Source organism: Chrysemys picta, chromosome 16, assembly GCF_011386835.1.
Source record: "Chrysemys picta bellii isolate R12L10 chromosome 16, ASM1138683v2, whole genome shotgun sequence".
Taxonomy (NCBI): Eukaryota; Metazoa; Chordata; order Testudines; family Emydidae; genus Chrysemys; species Chrysemys picta.
The window spans coordinates 4,482,518-4,499,620 of NC_088806.1; the positions used below are offsets into that span (position 1 = coordinate 4,482,518).

General features: G+C 46.1%; 2 protein-coding genes across 12 annotated transcripts in view; one reads left to right on the forward strand and one right to left on the reverse strand.

The window, feature by feature from the left end:
* The window catches only part of LOC135975968 (glucose 1,6-bisphosphate synthase-like), a 316,498-nt gene that overhangs the window by 37,635 nt on the left and 261,760 nt on the right, over positions 1 to 17,103 (reverse strand). For 2 of the 11 annotated variants that reach the window (XM_065570139.1, XM_065570141.1), the window contains exon 2: positions 2,183 to 15,340. The exons of the other annotated variants lie outside the window; for them this stretch is intronic. In XM_065570139.1, coding sequence (XP_065426211.1) covers positions 2,770 to 3,600 — 831 coding nt within the window. In that variant the 5' untranslated portion in view covers positions 3,601 to 15,340 and the 3' untranslated portion in view covers positions 2,183 to 2,769. Of the gene's footprint in view, positions 1 to 2,182; positions 15,341 to 17,103 lie in introns of those variants that run through there. 11 annotated transcript variants of the gene reach the window in all.
* On the forward strand, positions 27 to 2,192 carry LOC135975953 (uncharacterized). Its single transcript, XM_065570103.1, has 2 exons — positions 27 to 951; positions 1,550 to 2,192. Exons 1-2 carry the CDS (start codon positions 411 to 413, stop codon positions 2,050 to 2,052), a joined length of 1,044 nt encoding a protein of 347 aa, XP_065426175.1. The 5' UTR covers positions 27 to 410; the 3' UTR covers positions 2,053 to 2,192.

Below are 17,103 nucleotides of genomic sequence, written 5' to 3' on the forward strand. Positions count from 1 at the left end.
GAGTACTTGTGGCACCTTAGACTAAGGCCTGGTCTACACTACGGGTTTAGGTCGACTTTAGCAGCGTTAAACCGAATTAAGCCTGGACACGTCCACACAACGAAGCCCTTTCTTTCGACTTAAAGGGTCCTTTAAACCAGTTTCTTTACACCACCTCTGATGAGGGGATTAGCGATAAAACCGGTCTTTGCGGGTCGGAATTGGGGTAGTGTGGACGGAATTCGACGTTATTGGCCTCCGGGAGCTATCCCACAGTGCTTCATTGTGACCGCTCTGGACAGCACTCTCAACTCAGATGCACTGACCAGGTAGACAGGAAAAGACCTGCGAAGGTTTGAATTTCATTTCCTGTTTGCCCAGCGTGGAGAGCACAGGTGACCCCGCAGAGCTCATCAGCACAGGTAACCGTGATGGAGTCCTCCCAGGATCGCAAAAGAGCTCCAGCATGGACCGAACGGGAGGTACGAGATCTGCTCACCATATGGGGAGATGAAGCAGTGATAGCTGAACTCCGTAGCAGTAAAAGAAATGGAAAAGTATTAGAAAAGATCTCCAAGGCCATGAAGGACCGGGGCCATAACAGGGACACACAGCAGTGCCGCGTGAAAATTAAGGAGCTACGGCAAGCTTACCACAAAGCCAGAGAAGCAAACGGAAGGTCCGGGGCAGAGCCGCAAACTTGCCGCTACTACGCGGAGCTGCATGCGATCCTAGGGGGTGCAGCCACCACTACCCCAACCGTGTGCTATGACTCTCTCACTGGAGAAACACACAGGGAAGACGGTTCGGGGAACGAGGAAGATGACGATGGAGGTACTGTAGGTAGCTCACAGCAGCAAGGAAGCGGAGAAACCGGTTTCCCCAACAGCCAGGATATGTTTGTGACCCTGGACCTGGAACCAGTAACCCCCGAACTCACCCAAGACCCTCAGGGCACACAGGAGACCTCTGGTGAGTGTAACTTTGTAACTATTTCTAAACATTACAAAAAAAAAGCAAGCGTGTTTAATGATTACTTTGCCCTGGCAATCGCGGCCAGTACATCTACTGGAAAAGTCTGTTAACGTGTATGGGGATGGAGCGGAAATCCTCCAGGGACATCTCCAGAAAGCTCTCCTGGTTGAAATGGGGTGATTTTATTAAGGGGACATTCAGAGGCGCCCGTTCCTGCTCTTCTGACCAGAAATGTTCCCCGCTGTTAACCACGCGGTGGGGGGAGGGGTGAAGTGATCATCCCAGAGAATCGTGTGTGTGTGTGGGGGGGGGGGGGGTTTACTTGTGTTTGTGCCGCATGTTAACCGGGAAACTGCAGCCCCCTCCTTTTACATTGAAACCCCATTTTAAATGGACAACCCAATTCATCCTTGATATGGGAAATGTGCTGCTGTTTGCAACCTTTCCCGCATGTTAAGAAGGTTAAAAAAGCCAAAACACTGTGGCCTACGATGGCTGCCTGCAGGCCGAAATATGCGACCTTGTAATGAAAGAGTGTACCCATTGTTCTCTAAAATGTGTCTTTTTTAACCACCTCTCCCTTCTCCTCCGCCAGCTGCAAATGTTTCTCCTTCGCAGAGGCTCGTGAACATTAGAAAGAGAAAACGTAGGACGAGGGACGAGATGTTCACGGAGCTGCAGATGTCCGCCCAGGCTGATAGAGCACAGCAGAATGCGTGGAGGCAGTCAATGTCGGAGATGAGAAAAGCCCAATATGAACGAGAGGAGAGGTGGCGGGCTGAATCGTGGGAAGAACAGAGCAAGTGGCGGGCTGAAGACGATAGGTGGCGTCAGCTTGCTGACAGAAGGCAAGAGTCGATGCTCCGTCTGCTGGAGCATCAAACTGATATGCTCGAGCTTATGGTTGAGTTGCAGGAAAGGCAGCAGGAGCAGAGACCGCCGCTACAGCCCCTGTGTAACCAACAGCCCTCCTCCCCAAGTTCCATAGCCTCCTCACCAAGACGCCCAAGAACACGGTGGGGGGGCCTCTGTCCACCCAGTCACTCCACCCCAGATGATCGCCCAAGCATCAGAAGGCTGGCCTTCAATAAGACTTAAAGTTTTAAAATGCAGTGTGTCCTTTTCCATCCCTCCTCCCCCACCCATCCCAGGCTACCTTGGCAATTATCCCCCTACCTCTGTAAGGAACTAATAAAGAATGCATGAATGTTAAAAAAAATGACTTTATTGCCTCTGCAAGCGGGAGGGGAGGGTGGGGTGGGGTGGTTGGTTTACAGGGAAGTAGAGTGAACCGGGTCGGGGGGGGGGGTTGGAGGGTTCATCAAGGAGAAACAAACAGAAGTTTCACACAGTAGCCTGGCCAGTCACAAAACTCGTTTTCAAAGCTTCTCTGATGCGCACCGCGCCCTGCTGTGCTCCTCTAACCGCCCTGGTGTCTGGCTGCGCGTAATCAGCGGCCAGGCAAGTTGCCTCAACCTCCCACCCCGCCATAAAGGTCTCCCCCTTACTCTCACAGATATTGTGGAGAGCACAGCAAGTAGCAATAACAATGGGGATATTCTTTTCGCTGAGGTCTGAGCGAGTCAGTAAGCTGCGCCAGCGCGCTTTTAAACGTCCAAATGCACATTCCACCACCATTCGGCACTTCCTCAGCCTGTAGTTGAACAGGTCCTGACTCCTGTCCAGGCTGCCTGTGTACGGCTTCATGAGCCATGGCATTAAGGGGTAGGCTGGGTCCCCAAGGATCATGATAGGCATTTCAACATCCCCAATGGTCACTTTCTGGTCCGGGAAGAAAGTCCCTTCCTCCAGCTTTCAAAACAGAGCAGAGTTCCTGAAGACGCGAGCATCATGTACCTTTCCCGGCCATCCCACGTTGATGTTGGTGAAACGTCCCTTGTGATCCACCAGGGCTTGCAGCAACATTGAAAAGTACCCCTTGCGGTTTACGTAGTCGGTGGCTTGGTGCTCCGGTGACAAGATAGGGATATGGGTTCCGTCTATGGCCCCGCCACAGTTTGGGAATCCCATTTCAGCAAAACCATCCACTATTGACTGCACGTTGCCCAGAGTCACTACCCTTGCTATCACCAGGTCTTTCATTGCCCTGGCAAATTGGATCACAGCAGTCCCCACCGTAGATTTGCCCACTCCAAATTGATTCCCGACTGACCGGTAGCTGTCTGGCGTTGCAAGCTTCCACAGGGCTATCACCACTCGCTTCTCAACTGTGAGGGCGGCTCTCATCCTGGTATCCTGGCGTTTCAGGGCAGGGGAAAGCAAGTCACAAAGTTCCATGAAAGTGCCCTTACGCATGCGAAAGTTTCGCAGCCACTGGGAATCGTCCCATACCTGCAGCACGATGCGGTCCCACCAGTCTGTGCTTGTTTCCTGGGCCCAGAATCGGCGTTCCACGGCATGAACCTGCCCCAGTGACACCATGATTTCCACATTGCTGGGGCCTGTGCCTTGTGAGAGGTCTATGTCCATGTCAATTTCCTCATCACTCTCGTCGCCGCGCTGCAATCGCCTCCTCGCCTGGTCCGGGTTTCGCCTTGGCATGTCCTGGCTCTGCATAGACTCCAGGACAATGCGCGTGGTGTTCATAGTGCTCATAATTGCCGCGGTGATCTGAGCGGGCTCCATGATCCCAGTGCTAGCTATGGCGCCTGGTCAGAAAAAAGGCGCGAAAGTAGTATCTGATGGACCAGGAGAAGGAGGGAGGGCGGGAGGGAGGGAGGGCCGAGTGACGACATGGCGTACAGGTACAGGAACAGGGAGAAACACAAACAACTGTCACACAGAATGGTCCCCCCAAAGATTAAACTGAAAACCCTGGGCTTAGCAGGCCATTGATTTCACGGAGGAAGGGGAAGCAAATGAATACAGAACAAATCTATTTTTTACATCTTAAGCTGGCAGCCAACGGTGCAGCATGAGTGATAGCCTCTCCAGTATGACGATGACGGATACCAATCATAAAATACCATCATCTGCCAAAAGGCAAGGGGCTGCTGCTGTGTAGCAATGCAGCCCCACGTCTGCCAGCCCCACGTCCGCCAGCATCGCCCTCGTCTGCTAAGCACCCAGAAGAGGCCAATACTGGGCAAATGGCAGAAAATAGTATATTACGACTGGTAGCCATCATCATCGAAACAGTAGCATGTCTGCCCAGGTGGCCATGATTGACAGCCACACCAATACGATGACGACGGGTACCAGTCATAATATACCATCGCCTGGCAAGGGGCTGGTGCAATGCAGCCCTACGTCTGCCAGCCCCACAGCTATCAGTCATGCTACACCGTCTACCGCCAAAAGGCAGTTAGCAGCTGCTGCTGTGTAGCAATGCAGTCCTACGTCTGCCAGCACCCAGAGGACATATGGTGACGGTGAGCTCAGCTGAGCTGAGCGGGCTCCATGCTTGCCGTGGTTTGTTGTCTGCACAGATAACCCAGGTAAAAAGGCGCGAATCTATTGTCTGCGTTGCTGTGACGAGGGGGGAGGGGCCTGACGACATGTACCCAGAACCGCCCGCGACACTGTTTTGCATCATCCGGGCATTGGAATCTCAACCCAGAATTCAAAGAAAAGGCGCGAACCGCTTCTCGGCTCTCTGAGCTGTGGCGCAAACGTAGTATCTGACGGACTAGGGGAAGGAGGGAGGGCGGGCTGAGTGACGACATGGCGTACAGGTACAGGGAATTAAAATCAAGAATGGTGGCTGTGCATCAGGGAGAAACACAAACAACTGTCACACAGAATGTTCCCCCCAAAGATTAAACTGAAAACCCTGGGCTTAGCAGGCCGTTGATTTGATGGAGGGAGGGGGAAGCAAATGAATACAGAGCAAATCTATTTTTTACATCTTAAGACGATGGTGCAGCGTGACTGATAGCCCTCGGCATCTTTCTGGGTGCTTGGCAGCAAATACGAGGCGGCGTATGACGATGGTCTTCAGGCCTATTGCACAATCGGCTGCTCGGGGAAGACTCTGCTAACGTGCGATGACCCGACTTGTAATAGGACGGCTAATAGTCGTAATACACCATTTACTGCCAAAAGGCAAGCCCCACGGCTGCCAGCACCCAGATCGCCGATGAAGGCTACCAGTCTACTGCACCGTCTACCGCCAAAAGGCAGTTAGCAGCTCCTGCTGTGTAGCAATGCAGTCCCACGTCTGCCGGCACCCAGAGGACATATGGTGACGGTGAGCTCAGCTGAGCGGGCTCCATGTTGTCTGCACAGGTAACCCAGGTAACCCAGGTAAAGAGGCGCGAATCTATTGTCTGCCGTTGCTGTGACGGGGGAGGGAGGGGCCTGACGACATGTACCCAGTACCGCCCGCGACACTGTTTTGCATCATCCGGGCATTGGGATCTCAACCCAGAATTCAAAGGGGCGGCGGAGACTGCGGGAACTGTGGGATAGCTGTGGGATAGCTACCCATAGTGCAATGCTCCGGAAGTCGACGCTAGCCTTGTACTGTGGATGCGGTCCGCCGACTAGAGCACATAGATCATTTTATTGTGTGGACACACACAATCGGCTGTATACAACCGATTTCAATAAAACCGGCTTCTATAAATTCGAACTAATTTCGTAGTGTAGACGTACCCTAACAAATTTATTAGAGCATAAGCTTTCGTGAGCTACAGCCCACTTCATCAGATATAGCAGTATCTGAATTGGCATCTGTCCACTTCAGGGATAGTCCTTCAGTACACATTCTCTGGAATTCTTAATCAGGATCAGTGTGCTTACAGTACATTTGGTACAGTCAAAATACATGTATGGAAGGAGGTGAGGATTGGACAGTTTCAGCTTTGTTATCTATATCAGACAAACTAAGAGAAGACAGAGTCACATTCATCCCCATCGTGCTATCTTGGACAGACTGCAGATAAAGTATTACATACACAAAGTGAAGGAAACAGGTGAATAAAATGGGTTAAAAGGAAAAAATAGGAGGGAGCCATGGTCAAAACAAAAAGAGCTCAATGAACACTACTAGAAGGGCAGTTCCAGTGCTGTGAAAAGGTGGAAGTCAGACTGGAAGTGATCCAAGTACAGTAGGTTATTTTGGGAGAAGTGGCTGGATAAAAATTACTGATGTGCTTCAGAGCCCACCTATACTGAAGGTTCTACAAAGACGGTGTATCAGGAAATGCAGTACCGTACATCTATTTCTGATTTTTGGACAACAGGGTTAAATCCATCTCAGTTGGAAGTACACTGAAATCAGTAGTGCTGGTCCAAGGATGAATTGACACCAAGGAGTTTCTGGGCTTACCCCTGAATTCCACGAATAATGTTACATCAGTATTGGATTTCACCTGCCAGCACTAGTCTCACCCTCTTTACTACCACCTTTTAGGATACCAGATAAATCACCAGAGACCAGAGAGTACTGAACTGTCAGGGCTCAGCCCTGCTGGGTGTAACATATACAAAGACCAGCTTCCAGTGGAGACAAGTTTAATACAGAGCCCATGGCTAGAAGGAGGTTCCATTTTGTCTAACTTAGGATGGCTGCGGTCAACACACCACGGTGAATCTCAGTATAAAATTTCAGCTAAACAGTTAGTGAGTCTAGCCACCATGTGTGATGCCTTAATAATTGCTGTTTAACTCTAGACACCAGTTGGCAGATAAGACCTGGCATAACTCCAACACTGGTTTTAACTGACCTCTGGTTAGTGCTCACTCAAGCTGTAGTATTGCAAAGCCTCCTTACGTGAGACGTTCCCCTGGTGTTATCCGGATTGGTGATCTGCTAGGTCACTCCAAACCTTGACTCTGGGGGCCAGCCTGACCCTGCTCTGCTGTGAGAACCCCCACTCCTGGGCTGTTCACATACAGCCTCTGGCATGTAAACTGCTCCTTGGATTGTGCAACCAAATGACACTAGCCAATATCTCCGGTCCCAGACACAATCCTAGAAACCTTCGTCTTGCAGTGTCCAGTTATGCCCACTGGATGCTGCAAGCTTATGAGAGTTTGTCAATTTAACAAAGAAATTGATATGTACCAGGCTTTTATCCCAAGGGGACTCTCTGACATGCTTCAAACCAAATGCACTGCTTCAGGTAGAATAAACAGATTTATTAACTACAAAGATAAATTTTAAGTGATTACAAGTCAAAGCATAAGTCGGATTTGGTCAAATGAAATAAAGGCAAAACGCATTCTAAGCTGATCTCAACACTTTCAGTGTTTCAGTGTTGAAAACTTAGATGCTTCTCACCACAGGCTGGCTGGTTGCCCTTCAGCCAGGCTTGCCCCTTTGATCAGCGCTTCAGTCGCTTGGTGGTGATGTCTGTAGATGGAGGTGGAAGAGAAGAAGAGCATGGCATACGTCTCTCCCTTTTATCATGTTCTTTCTTCCCTCTTGGCTCTGCCCCCCACCACCCTTGAGAGTCAGGTGAGCATTACCTCATCGCAGTCCCAAACTGACCAAGGAAAGGGCGGTGACTCACTTGAGAGTGCAACAGATCCTTTCTTGCTACCTAGGCCAGTGTCCTTTGTTCCTGTGAGGCTGGGCTGGGTTTGTCCCATACGTGCCCTGATGAGGTATGAACTGCCCCTCTGCTCTTGGAGAGTTTTTGTCTGGGCTTGTTTTAAGCTACGAGGACACATTTTCAGTCTCATAACTACATACATAACCTATAACAATAATTACTATAATATTACAACAATGCTCAGTGCATCATGAGCCTTCCAAAGACACCCGACATGACAAACTTTGCATACCACAGTATCATATTATAAGGATGAACATGGGGGTGCAGGGTGTTCCCTCAAGGTACAGAACGTCAATGTATTCAAGAATTTGAGATATCTGGGTGTGCATGCAGTACAGAGTACATTTTTAAATGTAAAAAAGAATTTTAATTTGCTGCAATTACACTGGCCCGTTTAAATGAACTATAATGGCCCTCCCCTATCCTCCCCTGACGACATTAAGCTAGGCAATCTAAGCCCTCATTATTTCACTGATCACTGGTAAGAATTCTTTGCCTCCTCTGGCTGTCCATCCACTGTGGCCCCCACACTGGGATCAGTGGACAAGTCCCTTGAAAGGAGAGTTGAACGTTCTTGAAGGCTGAATCTTAATTTGATACGTGGAGGAGTCTCTGCAAGTGTTTTGGGTATAGAAAGGTATGTGATGGGGGAGGGGGGTATTTAGAGAAATATGCTGAAGGGAAAGTTGAAGGACAAAATGATCACAGAGCAGTCTCACCCAGAGAGTCCTTGGATTAACAGGATATGGAGAGTCAGGGCAGAAAGAAGGTTGAAAACATTATTTAAATTAACTGTTCAAAATTCTGTTTCCTACTGTTGTAAACGTGGCTATAGTGACAACACAGGAAGCAGATCTGTGGAGGAAGAAGATGAGACTCTGAAAAGGACACCTGCCCATTTACTTAGGGCAGAATTGCCCCATACATGAGAATAACCTCCATAAGCTATAGGAAACTGAGTTTGTACTTCCAGTTTTCACCTACTCATATGCCAGGGCAAGGAGAGGGCAGGACTGTCCTCCCTGAGAGTCTGGAATGGGGCTCAGTCCTTTAATCGACACATTTTATGAATGGTAGCAAGGAGGCTCAGTACCTGTGCACTGCCTCCTAGAGCTCGTGCAGGAGCCATGCCACTAGTGGCCCTTACTATTGCTAAACATCCACTCAGAAGTGGTGCCTCACATCGCACTGGGGAACGCCTAGTTTGCAATTACTAATTATATACGGTTTAATAGTTTATAAAGTTATATTGACTATAGCACCACCAATTTGTATGGTACTACCTAGAAAAGGTTCTACCCCCTGGAGTCTAGCATTTACCCAAACAAAACTACAGATCATCAGACCCTTAGATTATAAAATACTTGAAGTAGAAAACTGGTCGCCTTACTTTTATAGCACTGTTCAGACTTCTTAGTTTATACAGTGTTGTAAGAATCCTTCTATTTTATGAGGCACCTTGCAAAGCTTTTTAGCCCTCAAATACAGAGGAGAACCACTTCAAGAGACAGAAATGAAAGTTCCTTCCAGGCATCTTGTAAAGAGAGCATGGAGTCATGAAGCCCTTTCAACACAGTTGAGCAGTGAACACCCTGAACTCGATGTGGTGGTGTAATTTTTGATAGTTATTTCTCTCAAGCTGGAAGAAAACAATAGTCACTGAAAATGTGCAGATGGTAAACAATGAAGAGGACAGGTCACTGATACAGAATGATCTGGATTGCTTGGTAAACTGGGTGCAAGCAAACAGTGTTTTTAATATGGCTAAATATAAATGTGTACATCTAGAAACGGGTGGGGGGGGGGGGAAGTGAGCCAAAAACTTACAGAATGGGGAATTCTATCCTGGGAAGCAGTGATTGTCCACCATAACCTCCAAATCATTTTTCAGTCAGCTGAACATGAGTTCCCACTGTGATGCTGTGGCCAAAAGAGCTAATACAATCCTGGGATGCACAAACAGGGGAACCTCAAGTAGGAGTAGAGAGGTTATTTTATCTCTATAGCTGGCAACAGTGCAACCACTCCTGGAATACGGTGTCCAGTTCTGATGCCCGCGATTCAAGGATATTGATACACTGGAGAGGGTTCAGAGACTTGATTAGAGACTATAAGAATCTACATGGGGAATAAATATTTAATAGAGGGCTCCTCAATCTATCAGAGAAAGGTAGAACATGATCCAATGGCTAGAACAGGGGTCGGCAACCTTTCAGAAGTGGTGTGCCAAGTCTTCATTTATTCACTCTAATTTAAGGTTTCGCGTGCCAGTAATACATTTTAACTATTTTAGAAGGTCTCTTTCTAGAAGTCTATAATATATAACTAAACTACTGTTGTATGTAAAGTAAATAAGGTTTTTAAAATGTTTAAGAAGCTTCATTTAAAATTAAATTAAGAAGCAGAGCCCCCCGGACCGGTGGCAAGGACCCAGGCAGCGTGAGTGCCACTGAAAATCAGCTCGCGTGCCGCCTTTGGCACACTTGCCATAGGTTGCCTAGCCCTGGGCTAGAAGTTGAAGATCGATAAATACAGACTGGAAATAAGGCATACCTTTTAACGGCTGGAGCAGTTAACCACTGGAACAACTTACTAAGGATTGTGGTGGATTCTCCATCACTGATGATTTTAAAATCACAATTGGATGTTTTTCTAAAAGATCTGCACTAGAAATTATTTTGGGGAAGTTCTATGGTCTGTATTATACAGGAGGTCAGATTAGAGGATTACAGTGGTCCATTCTGGCCTTGGAAATATATCAATCTATGAAAGCTGTAACCAAGGTCTGGTTTACCTAAAACTTCAGTCAATCTAGCTATATTGCTTAGGGGGTGTGAAAAATTCACACCCAAGAGACATAGTTAAGCCAACCATAGTCATGGTGCAGACACTGCTAGGTTGATGGAAAAAATTCTTCCATCAACCTAGCTACCACTTCTCAAGAGGTACTTGAGGGTATTCATTACTACTGCAATGGAAGGGGTTTTCCCATCGCTGTAGTAAATGTCTACACTACAGTAACACAGCAGCACAGCTGCGCCACTGCAGCATTTGTAGTGTAGACACAACCCAAGACTCAAAACTTACTCACCAACACTGCAGATTGAGCTGTAATACAATTAATACACAGCTATAAACACAATTAAGTCTTGTGATAATCAGACAGCCCAACTGTACGTATACACTGGGTACAATATGGCTTAGACTAGAGAAGCGGTTCTTCAGAGAGTAGCTTAAGGCAGTGTCCTGAGCACAGGTTAAAAAGGCAACTGGAATCTGAAAGATTGAGTGAGCACCGCCGACATTTACCACACAAAGGTCAGCCAGTTGCTAGAGCTAGCACTGCCTGGCACGGCTCGGCTTCTGCTACACTTAAGAGAAACGCTGTAGAGAGGATTAAAATAATAGCCTAACATTTTGCTCCAATCAAAACAAATGATCCTTCATTAGACTGTTCAACCAATGGGAAATAAGCCCTGAACGGTAGAGAATAATGTAACGTTTAGTTTAAATGCACAAAAAGACGAATGCCACAGTGCGCGAGTTCTCTCAGCTGACCGTGCAGCAACAGCTAGTTCCCCTCGAAAGTGTGCCAACACCAATAATGCTGGTGCACCAAAAAGGAATTTCATCTAGTTTAGATTCATTTTTCCTATTTGAACTGGTTGCCGGGACAGAGCCAATACTGGCCAAACGGCAGGTGTACCAAAGAAGAGGGTTTTACTTTTGAGCTAAAAGAGAATTTCGTTTCATGCTAATTGAAAGACTCATTGCATATTACCACATTTTTGCTTGCTTAAGGTTCTGCAAGCCAGTCAACCCTAAGAAGCTGAAAGACGCTACATCATATAATACTATTTAGTTTTATCATAAAACTTTACAGCACACTAGGAAATGTACTGTAGCACTGAGACACTTTGGGAGTTCACCCTGACCAGTAAGAGGTTTTGTCCCACCTGCCCTCTAACTCTGGATGCCTCTGGGCTGCACAGCTTTGGCACAGAATCCTTACACAAGCAGCCCGCTCACAGCACAATGGTTTCACCCCTGCTTCCACCAGACCAGCTACTCCTTGCAGGGTGACCCCAACACCTCCTCTGGTCCCAATTCTCCCCAAAACTGTCTCCCATGCAGCGTCCAGTCCCTCTGACCTCTGAGTGCTCAGTAACACCAATTTCACTACCTCCAAAAAGCCAGTACACACACCAACCTGTTAACTCAGCTGGAGTTCTACACTCCACCCCAATACACAGCACTGAGATGATTTGCAGTAAAACTAAGAATAGGTTTATTAAAAAAATCTCTCTTAAATTTGTTTGTTAAAGTGCAAGAGATATGAAAGGATTATAAACAAAATAATAGTATTTCTAGTGTCTAAAACTTAACTTTAGCAAGATACATCTTTGCCTAATCTAGTTTCTTATTCACATCAAGGGGTCAGCATTCTCCAGCTGGATTAGCAGGAGAACCCATCTTTCACAGGTCAAAGAACGTAGCATTTTGCTTCTCTCACTTGGTAGATCCCCCAAAAGTCTTTCAAGCAGATCTTTATATCCCCAAAGTTTTTGTCTTCAAAGTCAGAAAACCCTCCTGGAGGCTCAGCTTCCCATATCCACTAGGGAGCAGATACCACATTACTTTTGCAGTCTCCTGTGGCTTACAGTGCAAATGATCTTCCTGCAATCTCACAAACAAGTGAACAGCCCATTGTTCCAGTCCTGGTCACACCTGGCTCTGTTTGCAATTGAGACAGAGGTTTTTGCCCTTCTCCTTTGTCTGTTTACAGTCTCCAAAACACAGTATTAGAGCATTCATAATTTCACACACAATGTTATTACATACATTTCCCAGTGATATCAACAACCAATGTGTTATTAGTTTTCAAATGATATATTACAAGACAACTTTTAAATGAATATCATGGCAACAGTGTGAGGTGCATTGAGCTGGTCAGGCCAGCTGAGATTTACTGTTAAATACCAGAGAGCCCTTTGCTACCTGGCACTGGGGTGCTCTTACAGTCACAAGTACATTCTGTAAAATTAATTAGGTTTTAATATTGCAACTTAAACCATAGCACAAATGCATATTTTACCAATACAAGTGTGCCATTCCCACAAAAGCGTGCTAAAACCAATAATGCTGGTGCACCAAAAAGGAATTATCCGATGTGTATTACACAGAAAGAAAAGCAGCCAAGAATTTCCAAAATGAATTCTAAATTTGTTAGGGTCTTGTTCAATAGCTAGGCGATTACTAGAATATTTTTTAATTTACCAGTTATGAGCCAAAAATTAGTAAATCCCAAGCTTTCAATAGATGTTTAGCATAGCCCTAGGGGGGTCTGGGGCCCAGGATATAGAAACTCTGGGCCTATCTGCCAGGGGGTACTCCCACCCGGATCCACCCAAGGCCCCACCCCACCTCTTCCCCACCAGTTCTGCCCCCTCCCCCTCACACATTGCACCCTCGCTCCTCCCCCCAGCACCTCCAGACACTGCAAAACAATTGATTAGCAGTAGGTGCTGGGAGTCAGGGAGGGGGAGGCGCTGATCGGCAGGGCGGACAGGAAGCACTGGGGAGAGGAGGAGGTTGGGGGGGCTCCTCCTCACCCCCACCCCTGCTCTCCTACCCCCTGCCTCCTCCTCACAAAGCATTGGGCCCCTCAAAGCGCAGGGCCCGGAGCGGTAGCCCCAATTTGCCATACCCTAGGGATGGCTCTGTCTGGAAGGGACCTCAAGAGCTTATCTAATCCAGCCCCTTGCGCTGAGGCAGGGCCAAGTAAACCGTTCTACACCATCCCTGACAGGTGTTTGTCCAAGCTGTTCTTTAAAACCTCCAATGAGGAGGATTCAACAGCCTCCCTTCATAACCTATTCCAGTGCTTAACTACCTTTATAATTACACAATTTTTCCTAATAGCTAATCTAAACCTCCCTTATCGCAGATTAAGCCTTAGTTCTTGTTCTACCTTCAGTGGACATGAACAATCAATCACTGTCCTCTTTATAACATATTTGAAAACTTATCAAGTCCCCCCTCAGCCTTCTTTTCTTGAGACTAAACATGCCCAGGTGGGTTTATTTGTTTTTCAAACTTTCCTCATATGTCAGGTTTTCTAAACCTTTTACCATCTCTTCTGGGCTCTCTCTACTTTGTCCACATCTTTCTTGATGTCTGGCGCCCCAAACTGGACACAGTACGCCAGCTGAGACCTCACCAATGCCTAACAGAGGGGGACCATTACCTCCCATAACTTACATACAACACTCCTGAATTATATTAACCTTTTTTGCAACTGCATCATCATTGTTGGCTCATGTTCAGTTTCTGATCCACTATAGGTCCCAGATCCTTTTCTGCAGAACTACTACCTTGACAGTTATTCCCCATTTTGTAGTTGTGCATTTGATTTTTCCTTCCTATGTATAGTGCTTTGCGCTTGTCTTTATTGAATTTCATCTTGTTGATTTCAGACCAATTCTCTTAATTTGTCAAGGTCATTTTGAAGTCTGATCCTGTCCTTCAAAGACCAGCTCCTCAGAGCTTAGTGTCATTTCCAACTGTTATAACCATAATCTCCGCTCCATTATTCAAGTCATTAATGAAAATACTGACCAGTACCAGACCCAGGACAGACCCCCAGGGGAGCCCACTAGGTAAGTCCTATTAATAGACTACTCTGAATAGGATTCTTCAAAGAGTTATGTGCCCACTTTACAGTAATTTCATCTAGATCACATTTCCCCAGATTGCTTATGAGAACGTCATGTAGGAATATATCAAAAGCCAATTAAAAGGCAGATATATCACATCTACTGCTTTCTCTCATCCACTAGACCAGCGTACTGTGGTTTAAAAATGGAAAGATTTGTTATATTATGAGTCATCTACATCAATTTATCCAAAGGCAATTAAAGCTACGATTTTATGGTCAACATTACACATACCTTGAAGGTAAAATCCATTACACCATTGTACGCACAGCTGGCAACTTTTTAACTCTAAGGACTTGTCTACACTTAAACTGCTACAGTGGCCCAGCTGCACCTGTGCCGCTGTGGTGTGTCGGCATAGACACTATGCCAATGGGAGAGGTTCTCCAGTTGGGGGAGGTGGATTACTTATGCCAAGAGGTAGTAGCTAGGTCAACAGAAGAATTCTTCCATCGAATTAACTCTGTCTACATCGAGGGATAGGCCAGTGTAGCTATGTCTCTTAAGGGTGTGGATTTTTCACACCCCTGAGAGATGTAGCTATGCCCATGTAAGTTCCCACTGTTGACTAACCCTGAATCTTTTTCAGGGATCTCTGACTGCTATAAAATTGTGGCCTGGGATTGGAACTTTTCAAAATCTGGTTAGCCATGTTTAATTCCTTGTGCTCAATGTTGGCACCAGGGGGCACTACTACCCCTGAAATGGATCTTTAATGGCTCCCATTGGAGCAGATTACTGTCATACCAATGAAAAAGGTCCACAATAATTATCTTGCATGCGCAGCAGTTTATTGAGAAGGAATTACACAAGTGGTAAAGGGTTACATTATGCACATAACTCCTCTGTTAAACATTAAGAACTATATGTTAAGAGCTATACATTCCTCTTAGCGAGCCTCTCTTTCACAAACATGCACAAACAGGCCCTGCGCTAGCTTCACGCAATCCCTGCTACGCAAACAGAGAAGGTGGTCACCAATTCTATGGACGGCTTCTTCTCTCCAGGTCTGGTCTCCTCAGCCCTCTGGTCTGTCTTGGATTCCCTGGAGGCAAGGCCTTGGCTGCCTGGAAAACCCTCTGGTCACAATCCTACTCAAGCCCATGGAGCAGAGTTTTGACTACTCTGTCTAGCAGTTTCTTCAAGCTGAAATTAAGGAACCCCCAACAGTAATTTAATTGGCTTGATTTTTATACTTTTTCCTCAAAGGATTCACATGTCTTAAAAGCATGCTCAATGGGAATGTGGTTATTAATTTTTACCTAATACTTTAGGAGGAGACTGCAGAGTGGTGTCAACTGAACATTACCCCACATTCACTCCCTGTTGAATCATTCACTTTAGCCCCCTGCGTGAGGTCTTTCTACAGGGTCAAGATGCCCCAGTCAGCCCGTGCTCCACTCAAGATGTTCTACACGTGTTATTTGCTTTCAAGCGGACATATTTGCTGACGCAAAGATCAGTATTCATCATACACGCAGCATGGAGCCAGTCAGTTTCACTTCTAGCATCTGCCTGATGCTAAGGAAAGGATTCTTCTCCCAGAATCCTCTTTCACAGTTCAGTCATGTCAAGCCATGTTCTCACCGTTCATTCAGTACGGTCACACCAGTATGGCACCATCTCAACACTCAATACTGTACTGTACACGATGTTCAAAAAATATACATACAAATGTATTTTGTAAGAGCAGAGTCTTACATTATTAATCCCTCACTACAGCTTGTGTTATTATAGCTTCACTGAGAAGTGGAGTTAGACCACCAGGTTTTTGTTGTTTTTTTAAAGAGATGTGTATTAAATAAATTCTACTGTGCTCAGTTTTTCAGGTGTGCAGTGGCTCACTTATAAAGGTTCAGTTCTTAGATCCATAAGACAAACAGGAACCAGCAATCAGCATACTCATTGAAAATTAAGATTTGTGTGGCATGGATTTAACACCGCAGACCATGAGTGCATGAAGTAAAGGAAAAAACTGACACACCCTATTTCAAAGACACTGTATTGTGCAGGAAAGCTTCCAGCATCACTGCACCATTACGCTTCCCACTGAGAGTAACTTTAGCACTGGCTGAAAATGAATATAGGGCTCAGGAAAGATGTAGGGGATTAGTAAAACTATGTAGCATTCCATTATATTTCTGGGGTACAAATAAACCTTAACTCAGACTAGACACACAGCTGAGAGATGCTTGGATGAGAGCCAAACCCTTTGTACAACAGACCTTTTTCTATAACCACCTTTATTAAGTTTATTTATTTTAAGTTAGAGAATAGCTTTTACTGAACTAACCAAAAGCATAGAGGATGTTGCTACTTAGAATCATGCTCTTCAGGCTACAGAAAACAAGCATTATAGAAACAGACACAGGCATGAATTCAGACCAAATTCAATTAAAATAAAAGGGTCAGAAGAGAATAGTTAAAATAAATCAAATACAGCTGTAGACTGACATGCCTCATCTTGACAGCTGCCAGAATTACTATGACAGGAGGCTTTACTGAAACCCTTTAAGGTGAAAAAACCTAGGTTGTTTTGATATAAAATAGCAGTTGCTCCTCAATGATTTTTAAATTTTCCTTGTTTTATAAAACAGATGCTCCAGGACGCTCTAGCATCCTTAAAGGCCCCAACAGAGCAACCTTCCTTCTGCTAAGGACTTGGATTCAGCTATTTGAAGAGTTTGTGCTGTTCAGTCAGTTGTCTAAACATTGTTGGGGATAAGGGGTCTTGTTCAAAGGCAGTGAAATATGACACCCCTACAAAGCAAATGAGCATGCTGCCCTCAGCACTCCCACACCCTGCCTGGTCAGCAGAGATCAAATCCCTGCACGGGATCAAGTGTTCCCTTCCCAATGGGTTTTGTGCTCCATTCCCTCTGATAAGTAATTCTTTCTGTCCAGGTCTG

Excerpts from the sequence above, each read along its gene's own strand:
- LOC135975953 (XM_065570103.1), top strand. The coding sequence starts at position 411 with ATGGAGTCCTCCCAGGATCGCAAAAGAGCTCCAGCATGGACCGAACGG. Across the intron at positions 952-1,549 it reads GGGCACACAGGAGACCTCTG|CTGCAAATGTTTCTCCTTCG; the intron begins GTGAGTGTAACT and ends CTCCTCCGCCAG.